Consider the following 20449-nt stretch of genomic DNA (forward strand, 5'->3'; position numbering starts at 1 on the left):
AATTACACTTTAAGTCAGCCTTTAATTCTTTTTTATGATTTAGTCTTTGCTCAATAAAGCTTCATATACAAAACAACTTAATTATATATAATGAAATATCAGGTACAAGCATCAGATGATTAATTAAAAAGGAGGACTCAATAATTTTTATTTTATAATCATTTTCATTGGCTACAGATTTAACATCCGCTTTCTGAATCCTAATCCGAATCCAAATCCTAAGAGATAAGATACTCTTCACAACCCCAACTGTGGTGATCCAGACACTCAGATGTTGGATTTATCACATATAAGAACATATTCATATTGGGATAGCGTAGTAGCTATCATCTTGTCAGTATAAAATATATATAAACAATTAAGTAATCAGCCCAATAATTATTACAGTTAGTACTGTAGATAATATCTTAAAGATTGTTAAGATAATTATATCATACTGCCGGGTAAACTGTGTCAGATCGATATGGAGCTAATTTAGTAGGAAGTCCTAAAGCTCTAGTATAAAAGAGAAAAGAATAGCTAAGAGCTAAAGAAGTATAATTTATGACTTGATGTCATAATTGTAACACCAACACTAGTTAAGCAGTAAATACACTCTAATAACCAAATATAGTAAAGGAAGAAAGCCTTAAGAAACTAAGACGTAATGACAAGAGCAGATTGTGTTTTCTTATAAAAAGGGACACTTTTTATATATGAATAAAGACAACTTATATACAGTCTCAAAGTATTTCTATACGTCTCTATTATCAAATATTTTATTTTTCTATTGTTTTGTACCTGAAATACCACATAAGCTTTGGCAATGTATTGCCACCCTTGTGTAAGTATCTGTTGGCTTGAAGGTTCTGCTCAAGACCCTCCACAACAGCTATCTTCTCCAACTCTGCATCAACTTTCTCTTCAAGGACTTCTGAAATATTTTTCAACAGCTCATCTGCGCTTGTTGATAAAGATTATACCAGACTTTTTTTTTTTGCTACAAATTTTCTGATTTTACACGATTTCTTTAAGGCAGCAACTGTTTGTTACTTTGCACTGTATTTTGGCATGTTATACGGAGTGAAAGAAGCGTTACATGACTTTGTTGACAGTAAATTCTATGATTTATTAAGGAGAAAGATAAAAACAGTATTGTATTACATATAAAAAAGTAAGGATTCAGCCAATCAGAGAGCCATATGTTTTTTGATCAAATTTCGATCAAATTTTGATCGAAATTTGATCTTTCAAAAAGACAATATAATTTTGATCATTGCTATTACAATTTTAGTCCAATAATATTGCGTTCTGAATTTAAAATTTGAGCGATTAACCTGGCTGAGTATCCCCTTTATTTAATTTTACTAATAAAAAACACTTCTTTAAAAATGAATATTAACAATACTGCAGCTATTTGCTATCTTTTTCATCACAGAAAGAGAAAACCCATTACTAAAAGAAAAAAGAGAACTGTTTATAAACGTCTTAATCTCGAGACATGGTCAGATGCAAAATACAAGATTGAGCTTCGTTTTACTCTTCCAGAGGTAGCTTACCTTTTAGAAGCTATGTTTTGCTATAAGCCAAGCCTCAAGAAACTGCTATTTTTTATTTACATATTTATATATTTAAATTACAGTACTGAAAAGAAATGTTTCACCCATTTTAACATCTGCCATGAATAGTAAAGAAGATATCACAACTTCAAATCCCTTTCTAAAGATGTCCAATACGTATTGAAATATAATACTTGGAACAATAAAAGTGAAAGACATATATATTAATAATGTAAAAAAAAGATACAGTTTTAATAGTGGATTTGCTTAAATTTTTTTTTCTTAAGTAAGGTCAATCGATTTGGCATATTCAAGCAGCATCTTCTACAAGTTTTTGCTGATATTTTGTTCCACTCTTCCAACAAAGCAGCCTTTAGCTCATTCAGAGAATTTGGTCTGGGGCGTCTTGCTCTGATTCTGTGATCAATGATTCCCCATATATTCTCAATGGGGCTAAGGTCAGGGCTGTTGGGTGGCCATTGCAAAACATCAATACTATATTCTTTCTTGAACTTTTCTGCAACTTTTGATTTATGCATCTTGGTGTTATGTATGAGGTAAAAATAAGATATAAAATAAAGCAAGTGCAGACGAGAGTATGGTGAGACTTTGTTTTATTAGAAGAAGTGAAAGAATCAGAAAAGAGATGTTGTTCTATTGCTATTAGTATTGTGCATTTATATAGACATTGTATTTAGCTTGGTAATGATATGATGATATCATGTAATGTCTGTTTCTCTACCATTATCTTCTATGATTTAGTTCTTATGTTTTTAGTGTTATTGACTAGAGTCTTAGTATTTGTCTTAGTATGTTCTTTACATAATTTCCTTGTATAAGAGAAGGTATATCTTTTAGTATTGTTACTAGTTGTTGGTAACTCAGTGTACGTATTTATTGAGTGTCTGTACTTTTAATTTAAATCTACAATTATGTTGGATACAACACTTGGCATTATCTTCCTGGAACTTGTAGCTACCACTGCTAGGTACAGGAAGAGCATGCAAGAATGGAAGAAAATGGTCTTGAAGAACTTCTACATATCTTGGACCATCCATGTTTTCATCTACAAAAACAAGTGGACTAAGTCCTCCTGACCAGATACACCCCCAGACCATAACCAATCCACCATTTCCTTGCACCTTTGGAACAAAGTGATCTGTATCAAACCTCTCACCAGTTTTGCGCCAGAGTTTTCTGCTTGAATTTTTCTTATACAGCACAAATGATGACTTGTCACTCCAGATAACTGTTTCCCACTGTTTATTTCAGTCTTTCACGGTTTTGTACTAAGCTTGGCGTTTGGCAATGTATGCCTTGATAAGAAAAGGCTTTGACATAGGTTTACGGCAAAAATAGTCCATGCTGTGCAAAGCTTTACGCATAGTAACCTTGCTGACATTCTTTCCTGTGTCAGCACTAGCATCATCAACAAGATCATCCAACATTGACCACCTGTCTTTTATGAGATTCGAGACAATACGTCTTTTGTCTCTAGGTGTGAGAATCTGTGGTCTTCCAGAAGACTTTCTGTTATCGGCAGTTCCTCTTTCCTTGTATCTCTTTAAAAAATATCGAACTGTTGATTTGGGTACATTCAGCTTGGCTGAAATGCTGGCAACATTATTTCCATCAAATTGAAGACCAAGGATCTTTCCTTTCGTCAAATCTGAAAGCACATTATAGGGTCCACAAGAGTTATTCTTTTGTGTATTTGGAATTATGGTAGATTTGTTAATTAGTTTTTTAATATGTTGAAAAATATAAAATATAGGTTATAAAGCAAAGGTGCAAATAGCGCTCCAGGGTGCGAAACATTTCTTTCTCAGACTGTAGATAAAGCAAATATGTGCTTTAATGGAACTCACTCCTGTGCTAGGCTTTAAGTGTACTTGAATCTACAGTATCTGCATGACACACAAGTTTGCATTTGCTCTTTTATTGTATCAGTATGTCTTTCTACGTCACTTATTTTCCATGGAAACAGTTTGGGGAATGTCAAAAGGCAACATTGCTTGTATCACCAATGGCTTCTAAGTGATACTTTTGGATAAGTTTAAGTATAGACTTGAGTTTGACACTCGACAGTTTTCTGCAGAGAATTGCAAAAAATTTGCTGAAGCAATTTATGAGAAATGTAGATATACACACTTCAATACTCTTATATGATATTTTCTGTTATTATTTTTTTTAAATATGTAATATAAACCTAATCAATAAATATATATATTTTCTTAGCTCAAGTCTACAAGCATATAGTCGGTTTTATGGATGGAACAATGCAAAAAAATTGCTATCCACAAGAGAAAGCAGACCAAAAGATTATATATAGTGAATGGAAAGTGAGTTACTTTTTTGACATTTAATTAAAGTATGCATCTGTGTAGTAAAATATTTGTATGTTTTTATATTTGTCTTATGATTTGAATAGCACATTCATTATCTTAAGTATTATGCAATTGTGACACCTGATGATATCACCAGTAGCCTTCTCGGTCCTTTCACTGAGTCCAGAACATTGGATTGTCTCATCTTGCATCTGAGTACTTTAACTTCAGAAAGAAATAGTGGTTTACACTATGTAATTTATGGTGACCAAGCATATCAAAAATCATTATATGTTTATAGATCATTTACAGTATATGAGATAAAAGAGCATTGTGAGTTATTTGATATAATGCTTTTATACTTTTTACTTATAACTTCCTACTAATATATTATATATAGCTTCTTTGAAAGAAGTTAACAGGAAGATGTCACAAACAAGGGTACAGGTCAAGATGGAGTTTGGGAAGATATCACAGTACTTTAAATACTGCAAATATCATTACTCTTTCTCAATTGAAAGAGGTACAAAGCCAGTAATTATATACATTTTATTAACTCTTTTCAAGCATATGCATACGTGTATAAATGGTTCAGCAACTATAGCAATTTTTGGGCTGCCACCACCAAAAATTGAGGAGTACATTGCCAGACTCATGTGTGAACAACAATCAAGAGACACAATCAATAATGTGAATACTATTTTGGACAATTTGTCTAACTTAGTTTAGTCTTAGAGCTATATAAATAAAAAATGATAGTTATAAACCTAACAAATCTTATATATTAAATTTTATTACAGTATTTTTGACATCTTATCATCAACAGAAACTTTTTCTACAAGCTGTTGTGGAAGAAGCAGGCATTTGTCAAAAAAAAGCCTCTTGCTTTTTCATGTGTCAGGCTTGTTTTTCAAGATGGCAATCTTGCTTCTCCAGAAGATATAAGATCTTTCTGTTGATGATGGCATCAGAGTAAACATCGTCACTGTTTTCAAACAGCACATCACTGCTGTCATCATCTCTCTTAACTCTCTTATCTTCTCTCTCATCTTCCTCATTTCCAGTCAAGGTTTCAGCAACAGCCTGTTGCCCAGAAGAAGAATCATCTGTGTTGAGCATCTCTGGTTCTGAGTGACTATATAATGCTATGTGCATCATTTCATTTCCTCTATCGTTGGCCAATATTGTCTTTGCAAGATCCAATGCTTCCTTCAAAATTTTTCCTTCTTTAAATTTATCTTCCTTTAAATATAAGTATTAAGTTAATAATTATTTTATTGCTTTCTATTTTATATATATGAAGTACTTACTTCTTGCATTGTCTCGTATGTAGCCCTTTCAAGTATCAGCAATCTTAGGGGACGGGGGGTTTTTGGCTATGGGGACGGGGGGTAATGGCACCGCACAATTTAAAGTGACTGCGAGTCCGAGGCCCAGCTATAAAGTGTCTTGAAGAACCCCCTGTCCCCATTCTTTATAAGCACACCCTTGTCCCCATCACTTATAAGCACACCTTGCTCCATCGTTATAAGCACACTCCTGTCCCCATCTTTAGATCATTTCAATTTCCCGGGAAAAATAAAAACACCCCCTTTCTTAAAGTCATTAACATTTAGTTGTAAGAATAAAAAATAATATTTCCAAATAACAAGATATGATGCCTTTTTTACGTTATGTACATTGCATACATTGCATACATTGCGTACATTGCGTACATGAATCAATAAAAATACTTATATAACTACAGTGCTCTTTTATTAAATATGAACACCAACTTCAATACCCCTATTGAGAAGATGTACTCGCTTAAAACAACTCTCTCATTCCCTGAGAATGGTTATCCTGACAAGCAGAGTGTTCTTCAAGCCGTAAACGATTATGCCCTTTCTAATAATTTCACTGTTAAGATTAAGGACGGAAAATTCCCTATTCTTCACATTGCTTGTTCAAAGGCTGGTGTTTATCGTGACAAGCGCAATATAAGTGATGAGAAAAGAAAGAAGATGCCCAACTCTTCTCTTACTGGATGCCCCTATCTCTTAAGATTTTCTTATAAGAAGAAGAGCGAAAGATATCTTCCTTTGCCCACCTATGGGGAAAACGAATATTGCCACAACCACCCTGTCACCACTGAGAATTTGGCTTCTTCTCACCAAGGAAGAATGTCTCTTTTGACTGCTGAAGATGCCACTATTGCAAAGACAATGTTGGAGAATCACGCCAAGTCCCGTGATGTTCAGAAGGCAACAAGTGACAAGGTGACAGGAATGAGAAAGCTGAGGATCAGCGATATCAACAATCTCAAGTACAGTGCTACTCGTGGTGATGAGGAGTCTGCCCATGGCGCTACTGAGCTCATCAGAACAATGGAAGCAAAGGGATTTTCCGTTCTCTACGAGTTTAATGAGAGAAATAGACTCACTCATATATTTTTTACGAACGATATAATGATCAAGAGAGCTCGACGTTTCCCCGATGTCTTTATTGTGGATGCTACATACAAGACAAACTGCGCGAAGATGCCATTGGTTTGCGTAGAGAGTGTCAGTAACCTAGGTGGAGAAAGGTTGAAGAGCTTTCCTGTGGCCTTTGCATGGGTAGCCAATGAGACAGAGAAGAGCTATGTTTGGTTTGTGAAGTCTCTGAAAGCAATTGTTTTGGAGGGGGTTGATAAAGCCCCTATATTTGTTACAGACAAATGTAAAGCATTGATGAATGCGCTTGATTCCGAGTTCCCCTTGGCCAAGAAGCTTCTGTGTGGTTGGCATATGATCAACAACATTGCCAAAATGGCAAAAAAAAACAATGAAGCCAGGAAAAGAAAAGGAGTTGTGCACACATTTAGTCAACAAAATGATCTTCGGAGATAAATGCGATGTCTTTGATGAAAATCTTGAGCTTTTCAAATTGCTGTCATCTCGGAAAGATTTCCAAAGTAAAGAGCAGCTGGAAGACAATAATGATGATTCTACGAAGGTTGTAGAAAAAAGAACTCTGGAAAAGTACTTTGAAGATGAGTAGATGCCGTGCAAGGAAAAGTGGGCTGGCTACCTCACTAGTCAATTAAAACATTTTGACTGTGTGACAACACAACGTGTTGAGAGTGGCCATAATGCTCTGAAAAGAAAAATCTCGGCTCTTCAGTCATTGAACTCTTCATTTGAGCAAATTTGCTCCTATCTTCTCCAGTTCGAGGGCGACTATCAGGACCTTGAGTTGAATGAGGCAACTATCACAGATGCCAGAATATACCATGAACCTCGCCTCCGTGGATTGATTCACCACGTCTCCAGAATTGGTTTGATCACCATCCGTGCTGAGCTTCTAGAAGAGGTTGTACCTGGTGAGCTTTGCAATTGCAGAGTAAAAGTGGTGTTTGGTCTTCCTTGTCGCCATGATCTGCCAAGAGATCGTATGTTGCTATTATCAGACATTCTTGAAAGATGGATTCTGTCTTCTTCTTTGGGTGAACGTTTGAAGCAACTGGAATGTGACGTTTCTCTACAGAAAATCGACGTTGAAAAGCCTGCCCCATGGGTGAAATGTATAACAAAGCTTGAACAATTGTTTCGTCAGTGTGAAGGGAATCAACAAGTCCAGAATCTTATGGCAATGGTTGATGAACTTGTTGACAATGCTGGTGAAATAATTGACCATCCAAATGTTGTATTTCCTTCGGCAAGTGAGGTCAAAGCTCCTGGAAGACCTAAGCATGTCAAAAGGAAAACTGCTCTCCCAAAGGACTTTGTCTGTCACAAGCACAGACATCTCCTTGTGCAAAAGAACAAAGTAAGCATATAACATACACAAACATGATTTCACAATCTAATACATATTTATTCTTTATTTCTTTAGAATGATATCAGAAGTATTTTGAAAGAAGGACTTAAAGAAGTGATGAAGGAGTTCTTAGAGGAAGAGCCTCTCAAAAAAGTAATTTATAATTGTTTTTTTTGTGAAATTACAATGTAATATCTAATGCTTACTATTTCTAGTCATAAAAGAAATAAAAAAAGAAACTCACTTCGCTGAAAAAACAAGAGCCTCTCGAAGAAAGTAATTTTTGATAACTTATAAATGAATCACAAAATATTTTGTATGGTTTGCTCACACATTGCATGTTTTCTCTATAGCTAAAACAACCAATTTCGCTAAAAAGCAAGAGCCTCTCGAAGAAGGTAACCGATAAGATATTTTACTAAAATTAAATGCTAAATGTTACATTGTTTTTTGTTTCTTCTTAGCTGAAAAATATTCCTCTGGAATTAAAAGACCTAAACATCTCCAAGACGACTACTGGTACGATTTGCCTAGTCCAAAAAAACAAAACAAAAATGTGCATGACTTTGCTCTGCCTGCTCAAATCGACCAAGCCGCCATTTCGTTGACGTTTAACCCCAAGTACGATGGTTGGTGCGGTTTCCGTGTATTTGCACACCTGAAAGAGGGTGGAGAGGATCAGTTTCCTTTGGTGAAGAAGAAGATGTTGGCCACGATGGCAACCCACAGTAAACGTTACGAGCACAACTTTGGCATGGATGTTGCTGAAGTGACAGAGGTCATTGCCTTTGGCTCCAAGATTGACCCTGCTCTTGGGGAAAATATCCCATCTTGCCCTTCCTCTATGTGGTTCTCTGCACCAGACTGTGCTCAGATAATAGCTGACACCTATAACAAGCCTGTTTGTGTGTACTCGGACGATCGGAGCGTCTTGCCTGTAACTTTCCTTCCCCTCCATGATTGGAAGCCTCTCAAAAGAAAGCCATTGCCAATGGTCTTGCACCATGTACATGGGTGCCACTGGACAACAATTAAAGTGAAGCCTCATTTACATCGGTCCTGGCCTGAGGTAAATGCACTGTATTTTGATGCTATCCGTAGAGGTAGTATCATTGACTGCTTTCCACAAGTTGGAATCATTGGGGTCAGTTCCCAAAGAACAAGTCTTATCTTTTACCCTCCACTACTACAACTACTACAATTACTACTACTGCCACTAACTCTCCTACAAATTCTCCCGTAAATTCTTCCGATATTATTGACCTCACACATATATAACTTATCTATCTTTCTATCTTTTAATATACTTTACTCCTATTTTTTCTTTAATTTTTTAACAAACACAATTGCACCCAGTCTGTCTTTAATTTTAATGTTACATGTAAAACTCAGATACGAATATTATTGACATCCAACTAATTGGAAGACTATATAATTGGCTTTTATTTTTTGGAGTACAAAGTCTGTGCATTTATAAGCAATCTGATTAAGATATTCATCCAATCACAGATGTGAATTTTACCATAAAAGATGTAAAACAGAAACGACGCATAGCTTTTGATAGATTTCTGTCTTAATTCGAACGCTAAAGCTTGGATATTTTGCCGTATTGCTGAAAAAATACGTACATCTCTATATCCAAAATTTGAAGTTAATTTATTATGTTTTGGTTGAATAAACAAGCAAAATATACACTTTTTTTCACGTTTTTAACTATTCAAAATAGATTGTTTTTGCTAATAAATATTTTTTCTACATAATAATATGGTCTAAAACTTTTACTGAAACGTTTTTTTACTATTTTCTATTGATATAAAGCACTTGCAAGTGATTTTTACTAACATTTTCAAATTGTTGTTTTTTTGTTCAATCTTTCACAAATGAAATGTACAGAACTTTTGTAATTCACTCATTAAACGTAATTCAAAAAATATTACAAAACAAACAAATACTCACTTTATGCAGAAAAAATCAACGAAACCAACCATCTTACTCTCATATTTCTATCTATTTTTTTGAACGAGTTATGAATTTTTTAAAAATAAATAAAAATGAAAATGAAAAGTTACGGACAAATGTTCTTCCACTTTTGCATGATTTTTCTTAGTGAATAAAGACAAGTGATTATACTGGATGGGGACATGGGGGTGACTGGTTTTTGGGGGACAGGGTGTTACACACAGAAACGATGGATGTCTGCCGGACAAGTTAAAAGTAGTCACGCCTCTAATTATCTGCCGGACTACTCACTATAAGCTTGTGTAACACCCTGTCCCCATCATCCAAAAACCCCCTGTCCCCTAATATTTACGTTCAAGTATGGTTTGCAACATAGAATCTAATTTTGTTTGTCTTTTGTTATGAGATAAACTTATAACTTCCTAGTAGTCTCTCAAAATTTTGTCTTTTAATTTCTTTAGGCTTTTATCACTCATGGCATTGACAGCACTTATGATTTTGTTCCATGTCTGTGTTCTATTTCTATATAGCTGAGAGTAGGGGTGGAACTCATGATAAGCCTGCATCAATGCAAGCTTTCTTTCATTATCCCATTTTTCTTGAGGTGAAGCTTTCATTAGCACATAATTAGTAAGTAGTTACAGTAAGTTTTATAAAAGCCTCTCAAATTTGATAATGTTATTCTTTACAAAATTATATATTATGAAAATGCTATTATTTTTCTTTTTGATAGCACTGGAATTAATAGAAGATGTATTATGATTCATAGCTAGATAAGTATAGAGTTTATGTTAAATGTTTTCAAGAGAGATATAGCTAAGAGTATAAGAAGAGTTGATATGTGACAAAGTAAGATTAAGAAAGATTAAAATATATATTTATTAATGGTTTTATGTCTTTTATATTAGCAAGCTATATACCATGTATTATTATCAATGAAGTTGTAAGAATAATATAAGAATATATATAAAAGACTCAATTAAATTCTGACAAAAAAGTACTTATTGAGAGAACTAAAACCAATAAATCATATCAAATATACATCTCTTTTTTTAAATAAACTTGTTCTTTAAAGATTAAATAAATTAATTACATATATAATAGACGCCCTTGGCTACCCTATCCTTTGATTTGAGAGTGAAAAAATAGACTTAATTTTGAGGAAATAATTAATGGAAAATGTTAGTAAAAAATTAGGAAATTCATAATTTTCCACATACATTTTTCACTAAATCGTGTCAACCAAGAAAAATGTATAACAATCATTGGAAATCAAATCGCTATCTCAATTGAAAATGGATAAAATATTCAATTTTTTACTAGTTAACATCTTCTCGAGTAGACATAAAAGAAGTACAAAAAATTAATTTTGTATTAATGAATTTGTTTACTGATAAAGTTAAAATTTTATTTTAACATTTATATACATAATTAAATAAAATATATCTAGCTTATATATGTCTCTCAATATTTATACTAATCTTTTTAATTCAAAGAATGTACATATAATATATAATGTTTCTAGATATTTTGTAAAGAGCATATGTTTTATATATATATAAATGCTTTTGTCCAAATACAAAAAAATATTACTTTTCTTTTCCAAACATACTTTCCCAAAGCAAAATGAGCTCTCAACCTAGTAAGTATACTTTAATCAGTATAATATAGATGTGTATTTGAAATACCTACTGATAAAAATTCTGTAGCTCCCACTCAAAATAACATCAAACAATAGAGTAAGGATGGTGTAAATAGTGGATCAAGCTCAGAAAGAATCGTTGTGAATTGGTTGACTGGGCAAGTCAATTATGACCAATGGAAGAGAAAACCTGCTAATGCTATTATCAAGGCAACTCTTTGCTCAGAAATACAAAGCATACTCATATCAAATGGTATCACTCATGAATCAATTCACAATATACAAGGACAAATAGCGCACCTTCACAAAAATTACAAACAAGTGATTGATTGACTGAACTAAACTAGACAAGACCTAAGAGATATGCTGGAACAAGATGGTGTGTCTCAACCTGAGATTAGTATCATTATTGCATGTATATATATATATATATAGCATGTATCTAAAATACAATGTTAATAATAATATGTATTCTATTTTTTGATATTTCTTTTAGAGAAAAGGAAGAGCCATGTTTGTCTACTTTAATGAACTTGATCCAGTAATGAATCATTGAATATCAACCAAACCTCCATGCCCACAGTCTTTCTTGAATGACACAGACGTTGAACATGTCCTGAATGTACGCTCTGGTCATGCATCCATGACAGTGCTTAATTTGATGCATCAAGAGCATGAGAATGTAGAAGTTGCAGAAGACGATGATGAGACTGGTGAAGAAAGCAAAGATAAAGATGATAAGGAGATCGAAGAAGTAGACAGACAGGTAGTTGCTAGGTATCTTTCTGCAGCAACTACTGTAGGAAATAATTGCCCTTCCAAACGGGCTCATACAAATATTGACAAGAGTCTCTTTGAGTTTATGAAGAGATCTAGCGATCTGGAAAGGAAGAAAATAGAAAGAGTTGAGAGACAGTTAAAATTTGAGACCAAAATTCAAAGCAGGTGGTTAGAGATTGAAGAAAGACAGATTGTTGTAAAAGAAAAGAATGCAGAGATCTGCAAAAGAAAACTAGACCTTGATGAAAGGGAGATTGCCCTGGAACAAGACAAAATACAAATTGATAAATCCAGGACACAAATTCAACATGCCGAAATGCTCAAAGGCTTATGAATGTCAAAGAAAGATATTCTTAAAGAAATAAAAAATGTTTAACTAAAATACACTAATAAAGATTTTTTATATAAAAATAAAAAATAAAATTAAAAATATATTTATTAGAAAATAAATTGCTTTAACCTTTGTTTTTTTTTCTTTGCCCAATTCCACTGAATCATTTTTCTCTGAATCTTTAGGATTACAATTACTCTCAACAGTGTACTCAAAGTCATTATCGCCTTTGTGTACAAGCAGGTTGTGTAAAATACAGCAACCTCTTATCTAGTAGCACATTTTTCTTATATCTTTTTTAGTGTGGATCACTGTCTTGAGGCCTTTTAAAGATTGAAATCTTTCTTTTAGGATTCTAATGCAGTGTTCTACAGAAACACAGATATTGGAATGAACAGTATTGAAATCCACATTTTCTTGTGTCATGCCAGTTCTACATTGTTGCTTATATGATATGATTGTGTACAGAGAAAGTATGTATGCAGCAACAACAAGCAAGTATTTCTTATCAGAAAAGAAAAGTTCTGGTGTTTTGCATAAGGGACTGACAAGATACATTCATGAATTATAGAAACAGTCATTCCATCCAGAGTATATCATTCTAATGAGTTTTCTGTCATTGTATACAATCATTACAGAGAGACAGTAAAATGATTTTCTACTAAAGATGTCCTCTCCACACCATTTTGGCTTATATTAAAGCTTTATAAGAGTCCCATCAACAAATCTAAAACAAGAAGGGAAACTGGATTGAGCTCTTATTCTTTGACTTATTTTGTTTCTTTTATTCTGCTCAGACCAGAATAATGTTTGCTTTGCTAATGAGAGGAGAATAGTAATAAATCTGTTATTGTACTTAATAACAGATCCCTCTAATTAACCTGTTGGTTATAAGTATTATATTAAATTAGAAATCAGAAATAGCAATAGCAATTACAATTATAATCACAATCATATAATACATGCCACTTACACCAATTGTCTGTGCAATACTACCAGCAGTAACACCAGTTCCATATATTTCCAAGCACTTAAGAGCAACCATCATTTGAATACTTATGTCTACTTGTTGTCTTTCTGCTGTATTGTTGAAAACAGGATTCATTTCGATCATGTTACAAATAGCAAAGAAAGAGTCCTTATTTATTCTAAACTCTTGTCTAAATCTATTGTTATCAAGATCATTCAAAAACCATCTAATTCTACTGAGTGGCTGAGAGACTATAGATCACTCTCTTAGATATCTCTTTCTAGATAACGCGAGGTATACAAGGATTTCTGATATATCAACAGTAACATTTAATACATTATTCTCACTGTGAATTTGGGATTCGATTAGTTTATAAAGAATCAATTTTTAAGCAACTTAAGAAAAGCTTTTCTATAGCTTATGTTGAGTATTTTTTTATAAAAATTGATATATAAAGTAGAATAATATAAAAGAGGCAAAGACATTAACAATTTTTTGTTTAAAGTATTTCAAGATGTCAAAATGAGTGATCCTAAATTTCAATCCTAAAGCTTTTTCCTTTGAATTAAATTTATACATTTTAATTCTATTCAGATTCTTCTCAACCAATCATTTTACCATTTAAACACCTGCTTTCCGAATCCTAATTCTAAGAGATAATGAAACCCCCCTATTATTGGGCCAGAGAATTTTTCTTTCTATAATTTCATGAGTTGAATATTTTTTCTTTCAAAAAAAAGAGAAAAGAAGGTTTGGTTCTACTTCAAACTTTTTTGATCACAACAAAAAGATGTTCAAGTAAAACAAAACATTGAATAAGGAAATGTAAAGGTTGTATTGAGTAATGAAAAAAATAATTCTGTTAAAATTTTGCAAAGGCAACAATTTTCAGCATATAAAACAACTTTGTCAAAATTTTAAATAAGAAAAAATATATATTTTTCTTTACATGATATTAGTAAAGAATGCCTAGCAAATACAACCTTCTAAGGCATAACTCAACTCAATGAAGAAATAAGTATATACAAATGTTTTTTTTAATAAGTTACAGCTGTATTTTTAATTATTTACTATTAGAATATATCTTTTTAACTTATAAAAATAAGGCAAACACTATGAGAAAAAAAAGGTGGTTAGACTGGTGGTTTGACTGATGGTTTGACGGGTAGTTTTTTTGCAAGTTCTCCATTCAAACCACTATTGAGTTTAAACAAAAATAAATGACCTTCCACATTCTGTTCTTTAATAGGGGGTTTCATTATCTTTTAGAATTCTAGTTCGGGTTAGGATTTGGAAAGCGGATATTAAATCTGTAGCCAATGAAAATGATTATAAAGTGAAAATTATTGAGTCCCCTTTTTTAATTAATTGTTTTATTCTTGAACCTAATATTTTATTCTAAACAATTAAGTTAATTTCTATCGCTTATATTGGAAACTTAGCTTATAAAAAGTTGATATATAAAGTAGAAATATGTAAGAGAGGCAAATAAATTGAGAAACTTTTGCTCTAAGTATTTCAAGACATCAAAATGAGCAATTCTAAATTTCAAACTGAAAGCCTTTGGATTAAATCTACACATTTTAATTCTATTCAGATTCTTCTCAGCCAATCATTTCATTATTTAAACACCTGCTTTCCAAATCCTAACCTTAATATGAATCCTAAGAAATAATGAAACCCTCTAATATGTTGTTTGTATAATATAGCAATATTCCTTTCTTAGTATTGACTTTTCTATTAGATGTGATTTCTTTTATTTATTGTATAAAGCTTATATGTTATTAGATACTTTTATTTGGTACTCTCTTATATGACAGTTATTGTTTTAAAATATAGATTAAATAGACATTTTATTGGACATAATTTATCTTTGTTATTATTGCTCTAAAGAAAATAGCTGTCTATTGGGTTATATTTATAAGAATTATTGTTTGATTTAAAAATTATACTTTTATTGTGTATTATTAAAGAAAAAAAGCTTTTATTGTTCATTTTATTGGATGTTAATATAATAAAAAGCTTTTATTGTTCATTTTATTGAGTATTATTATAGAAAAAGACTTTTATTGTTCATTTTATTGGGTATTATTATAGAAAAAAGTTTTTATTGTTCGTTTTATTGGTTATTATTTAATAATAGAAAATCAACATTTGAATTTTATTAGCTATAAACTATACTATATTCTAAGTTATTATAGTGAAGTATCTCATTTGACTTTATTATATTTGATTACTTACAAGACTACAATCTTCTATAACAGTCTCTTCAGAGATAAGAGATTCTCAAGATATATGCCTAACTTTCATGGCATCTGGTGAGGTTGATACTAACATTCTTCATCAACATTGTGTGTTTAGCACATATTTGTTTTCTAATTATTACTGATATAGACCTCCAGCTAGGACAAGAACCAAGATCCTTCACCAAAGGATGGACAGCCAGCTCATCACAAATGATCTTTGTAAATACTTGGAGAGTGGCCTTCTCTTCATTTTTTACCTTAATATCAAGATCTTCACTTATCATTTTGAATACATGCTTCAAAGTTATATCTCAGGTATTCGGAATAGGTGCACAAATAAGACTGTTGCAAGACTATTAGATTATATGTTAATATATATTCATTTTATTTTATTTTTGACTTAAAATGTCAGTGGTGGAAGGTACTGTCTCTTGTTCAGAAAACCCTCTGTTGTCTAGTTGACTGAAGGTAATCAATCTTCGAATTCAATTCTTCTTTGATAGAATTTAATTCCAGTTTGATAGTGTTCTGTCCTGCCTTCAAAGAGATTATCTCACTGTGCATAGCTTATAGTAAAGATATGATCTGGCTTTCTGTGTTATTCATGTTAAGAGTTTAGTTCATATAAGCAAAAAGATTGTTGTGAAAGGAGAATAAAGAGTGAAAAAAATTTCTATCATCTATTATTAGTTTCATATTAATTAGTTTAACTTTTTCATCTCAGTCAATATTAATTTTGACTTACCATAATTATATTGACAGCTAATACGCAATGTTTCAGATTCTGTTTCTGAGTTTACACTCATATTATCTATGTCATTATTATCTTGAAGCTATTATGTCTACACAAAACTCAAACTTATTAATTATAAAGACATATCATTTAAAAGCAATTACTGATACATATACCTTTACTTCAAAATGTTATTTTCAATCTTTAAAAATGTTATTAATTACAAAGCATAGTAGTTACAAGTGCAGATTCTGCAATACATTTTACAATAGCACAAGAAAAGTCAATTTATGCAGAATTCAGTATATGAAAACCTATTCTTTAAACATAGTTAATTTTGAGATTTCCCAACTCATTTCTGTCCCTGAGCAAATCAATATTGTATCAAGTATTGTATTTGGATACATCTCTGCATAAGTATATGAAAGACATACGCACTGTTAGAACAAGTAATTAATTATATTATTATCTTTATGAACGAGCAGAGAAAACACAGTCACAATTGATAACCAAACTGTGGATGCCTTCAATAATGGTGATAATGATAATGATAATGATCAGCTCATGGTAAGATATATATATATATCTATGTATCTATGTCTAAAACACTAATTACTATTTACCTTAATAAAGTATGATATCAATCTTGATTATATCATGGATGACATCCACGTCAAAACCTCTCCTCTGATATTTGATTCCAGTCAACCCACTCCGGTTCCTAACAATGACGATGCAAAAAATCTTGAGTTTATTAAGATAATCAAGAATTTTGGAATTTCATGTGAAGCACATGAAATGATTGCTTGTCATTTCAATAAGATTCTAGAGACATCTACTGACATAACATACAGAGCATGCTTTTCATACCTTGGAGATAAACTTCTTGAGAGATTTTCTTTTGTAAAAGGAGATAAGTATGACATTTGCCATAATGATTGTAAACTTTACAATGGCAGTCATGAGACAGTGTGTTCTAATTGTGGTGAGGCACGTTATAAAAACAATGCCAAAGACAAAGACGGATTGATAATCTCTGTCAAAACAATGATTCAGATCTCTTTGACTAGACAGCTTGCTCTCTGTTTGGCTGACAACACTATAAGAAACGAGATGATATATTGTCATAACCATCAATCCAGTCAAAATGGAAACAAATCTGATGTCTTTGATGGCCAAGCTTATCAATCAATCAAGCATCTTTTTTCTGACGAGAATTATATTGCCATTTTGTTGTCAGTTGATGACTTTCACTGCAAAAACCATTGGGAATTATTATAATAATAGGTTTTGATTATCGGGATATTTTGTCACATAAAAATGAATTACTCGTAAATATTAAGGAAATCATAGTTGACAAGTTATTGAATAAAGTGTCAAAAATAATTGAATATTATCTTATTCCAAAAATAAAAACCGGGAGTTTAGGTATAATGTCTGTGTATCAACTGTTCTCGGGGATCAATTATATAGACTATTCTAAATGCAGAACAATGTATTATCTACCGCTGATTACACCTGTAATTTGATGTAGGCCTTGTTTTTGTAATAACAGGCGTAATAACAGGGCACTTCTTTAATGTTTATTGGCTAAATGAATCGAAGAAAAAATTCTCATAGGTGCAAATGCTAAGCACGAGTTACTCAATTGGATATTGTTTTGTTTTGAAAAATGGTTTTTTATTTGTTTTTATTTTGGATAAAAAAAGCCTTTTTTTTTGGCAATAATAAGAATTCTATATAGTATTACTATTAAATACACTAATCTGTTATATTGTACTTCTTATAAATTTTGTTTCAGAATTTTTTGAATTAATAAACTCGGATAGTGAGTATATATGCTTACTGAAGCTATTTGATTAAAGGGAGTAGAAAGATACTTACATACTGTTAGAATAATTTGTTAATAATGGAATAAAACACAGATTTATATTATCAAAAGCTACGAGCCAATGCGTCATTCAAGTATATATTACAAAGAAAGGAATATAAAACATATACATACATATTTACTAAAGGAACATGTCTTGTCCTTGAGTACCGGTCATATAAGAATGTGAAGAACCATTTCAACTATAAAAAAGGAGAGTGAGAATGCTGATATAAAAAAACAAAACAAAATAAAAACAACACAATAATAAAATGAATAACACGTACCCTTATATTCTTTAAATGATTTGTTTTTACTGACCATATGTAAATCAAGGGTGAGCTATATTTAAAGTAGATGTTAGATATTGTTTTTAATACTGGGAAGAAGATGTTAATATAGATATATACGTACATGCCACCAATATGTTTTTGTGTTTTTTTTGTCTGCACCGGTTATATCAGAGAAATATATGTAATGGCTATTTAAAGTAATTTATAGTTAGTAAAATAATGATATATTTAATAGTAAAGTACCTCTTGTATAATGAAAGACACCTGCATCATATGTATATATTAAGGGTGCCTAAAGTGAAACATAGTAGGATTAAAAGAGTGTTATTTTTATTAATATTATTAAAGAGTAGAGAAAAACAGAAAAAGGTGGGAAAATAAAAAACAGTGTTTGAAAAAGCTGTAGACCCTGAAAAAGTTATTAGACTGTTTCTCTTACTTTGAAAAAAAAATTGTCTACTAATTATAGCTTTATATGTTTCATAAAACAATTGTTACTTACTATATATCTAAAGAAGTTGTTTTCTAGCTCAATTTTTTTCAAAATAATATATTTCGATCTCCTCGATCATTTAAATAAAGAAGTATTTACACACTCATACACTTGCTCAACTTGCTCGCTTAATCATTAACATAATTGTTTAATCACTCAATCACTCTACAATTCTTTACGTGTAAAGTACTCTCTTAAAAATTTATTAAAATAGAAATATCAAGCAATATATATCAGAAACTTATTATTTTATTATATAAAAATACAGATAATGGCTCCAAGAACTAACATCAACCAGAACGCACGTACCAATGGATCAACATCTAGGCCATTGATCAACGCAGTCAACACTGGGCGTATAGAATCGTCAAATCCAATGATTGCTCCTAGACCAGAAAATATATCAATTCCAGTGTCAGAGTTTAATGATGTAGTCAGTCTTCTCGCTACACTCAATGACAAAATGACAGCCGTTAGTTCCAATGTTAGTGAATTGAAAGGTAATTAAACACAAACTATATTGTTTTCCAATAGACTGACTATTTGAACAGTACAATGCCAGGTGGGTGCTCAATCGACTGGCATGCAAGCCGTTCTGGATTCTGATATGGATCCTCAGGACATCATAAGCAGCTCAAGACACCCAAAGATCTCAGTAAGCTCAAATACTAAAATTATAAAAACAATCTCCCTTTAAACCAAAAATCAATATACCTTTAATAGAGTATTATTCGGGGGCGGTTAAGAGATATTAATCTGAAGACAGATGATTTGGAGTTGATCAGAGAGAATGATGATAAACCAACTTGGGATGTCAATATTGGTTTGTCTGACGAGTTTAACAAGAATCTTGCAAGTGATTTGATGCTTTACATTCGTTGTCAACCTGTAGCAGCCATGGTACCACCAAAAGAGCTATGTGGTATAATTGTAAACAGCTATTACAATCGCTTGGCTGCTAGTAAGCTTACTGAAGAAGACAGACAGACAAACACTACCTCAAACAGAAGAGGAAATAGAAAGACTGCTGTAAGCATTTCTATTTATAATAATTCAATTTTGACAAGTATACTTAAAATATTATATATATCGTAGCTTAATAAAAGGAGAAAAAGAACGTACACAAAGCATAAGGATGCCGTCACTGAAAAGTTTAATTGGGATTATAATGGCGTTTTTTACAGAGATGCAATGTCTGGTGATGAGACAGAAACCGATACTTCTGTTGTTGCATCTCGTCCTGATTGGCGTAGTGATGAGATAATGTTTTATATAAAATGGTTTTTCTGTTGTTTGATTCCTGATGTATATATACATTTATAGTTGAATACCGTGTTTGACTTTCTTGATGAGCTTGCCAGAGATGACTTGGGAAAAAGAGCAACACAGTTGAAGTCGCGGAGTCATGTGTTAGTACACGAGACAATTCCTCATGGTTCGGTCACAAAAATGCCTACATGGTCAAAACGCGTATAATAAATTTCTGT

General features: G+C 32.1%; 8 protein-coding genes across 8 annotated transcripts; 5 read left to right on the top strand and 3 right to left on the bottom strand.

Moving 5' to 3' along the window:
* Nucleotides 1-3489: 3489 nt before the first annotated feature.
* PHYBLDRAFT_173203 (hypothetical protein) lies at nucleotides 3490-4594 on the top strand (the record flags this gene model as incomplete). The annotated part of the gene is made up of 6 exons (XM_018436971.1): nucleotides 3490-3575; nucleotides 3605-3675; nucleotides 3777-3880; nucleotides 3970-4198; nucleotides 4266-4388; nucleotides 4461-4594. 6 exons carry the CDS (start codon nucleotides 3490-3492, stop codon nucleotides 4592-4594), a joined length of 747 nt encoding a protein of 248 aa, XP_018286828.1.
* Nucleotides 4595-4762: 168 nt separating this feature from the next.
* On the bottom strand, nucleotides 4763-5184 carry PHYBLDRAFT_150380 (hypothetical protein; the record flags this gene model as incomplete). Its single annotated transcript, XM_018432464.1, has 2 exons — nucleotides 4763-5107; nucleotides 5176-5184. 2 exons carry the CDS (start codon nucleotides 5182-5184, stop codon nucleotides 4763-4765), a joined length of 354 nt encoding a protein of 117 aa, XP_018286829.1.
* A 1702-nt stretch (nucleotides 5185-6886) lies between these two features.
* On the top strand, nucleotides 6887-8888 carry PHYBLDRAFT_63305 (hypothetical protein; the record flags this gene model as incomplete). The annotated part of the gene is made up of 5 exons (XM_018441104.1): nucleotides 6887-7654; nucleotides 7721-7798; nucleotides 7882-7921; nucleotides 7999-8043; nucleotides 8110-8888. 5 exons carry the CDS (start codon nucleotides 6887-6889, stop codon nucleotides 8886-8888), a joined length of 1710 nt encoding a protein of 569 aa, XP_018286830.1.
* Nucleotides 8889-11230: 2342 nt separating this feature from the next.
* Nucleotides 11231-12360, top strand: PHYBLDRAFT_63304 (hypothetical protein; the record flags this gene model as incomplete). The annotated part of the gene is made up of 4 exons (XM_018441103.1): nucleotides 11231-11246; nucleotides 11362-11567; nucleotides 11743-11787; nucleotides 11830-12360. The coding sequence occupies 4 exons, from the start codon at nucleotides 11231-11233 to the stop codon at nucleotides 12358-12360; spliced, it is 798 nt and encodes a 265-aa protein (XP_018286831.1).
* Nucleotides 12361-12627: 267 nt separating this feature from the next.
* PHYBLDRAFT_63303 (hypothetical protein) lies at nucleotides 12628-13462 on the bottom strand (the record flags this gene model as incomplete). Its single annotated transcript, XM_018441102.1, has 2 exons — nucleotides 12628-12801; nucleotides 13331-13462. The coding sequence occupies 2 exons, from the start codon at nucleotides 13460-13462 to the stop codon at nucleotides 12628-12630; spliced, it is 306 nt and encodes a 101-aa protein (XP_018286832.1).
* A 2164-nt stretch (nucleotides 13463-15626) lies between these two features.
* Nucleotides 15627-16379, bottom strand: PHYBLDRAFT_173207 (hypothetical protein; the record flags this gene model as incomplete). Its single annotated transcript, XM_018436972.1, has 3 exons — nucleotides 15627-15844; nucleotides 15867-15926; nucleotides 16319-16379. The coding sequence occupies 3 exons, from the start codon at nucleotides 16377-16379 to the stop codon at nucleotides 15627-15629; spliced, it is 339 nt and encodes a 112-aa protein (XP_018286833.1).
* A 584-nt stretch (nucleotides 16380-16963) lies between these two features.
* Nucleotides 16964-17587, top strand: PHYBLDRAFT_150383 (hypothetical protein; the record flags this gene model as incomplete). Its single annotated transcript, XM_018432465.1, has 1 exon — nucleotides 16964-17587. The coding sequence occupies one exon, from the start codon at nucleotides 16964-16966 to the stop codon at nucleotides 17585-17587; it is 624 nt and encodes a 207-aa protein (XP_018286834.1).
* Nucleotides 17588-19233: 1646 nt separating this feature from the next.
* Nucleotides 19234-20438, top strand: PHYBLDRAFT_150384 (hypothetical protein; the record flags this gene model as incomplete). The annotated part of the gene is made up of 5 exons (XM_018432466.1): nucleotides 19234-19462; nucleotides 19514-19617; nucleotides 19686-19991; nucleotides 20058-20189; nucleotides 20286-20438. The coding sequence occupies 5 exons, from the start codon at nucleotides 19234-19236 to the stop codon at nucleotides 20436-20438; spliced, it is 924 nt and encodes a 307-aa protein (XP_018286835.1).
* Nucleotides 20439-20449: the final 11 nt, after the last annotated feature.

Source organism: Phycomyces blakesleeanus (assembly GCF_001638985.1).
Source record: "Phycomyces blakesleeanus NRRL 1555(-) unplaced genomic scaffold PHYBLscaffold_24, whole genome shotgun sequence".
Classification (NCBI taxonomy): Eukaryota; Fungi; Mucoromycota; class Mucoromycetes; order Mucorales; family Phycomycetaceae; genus Phycomyces; species Phycomyces blakesleeanus.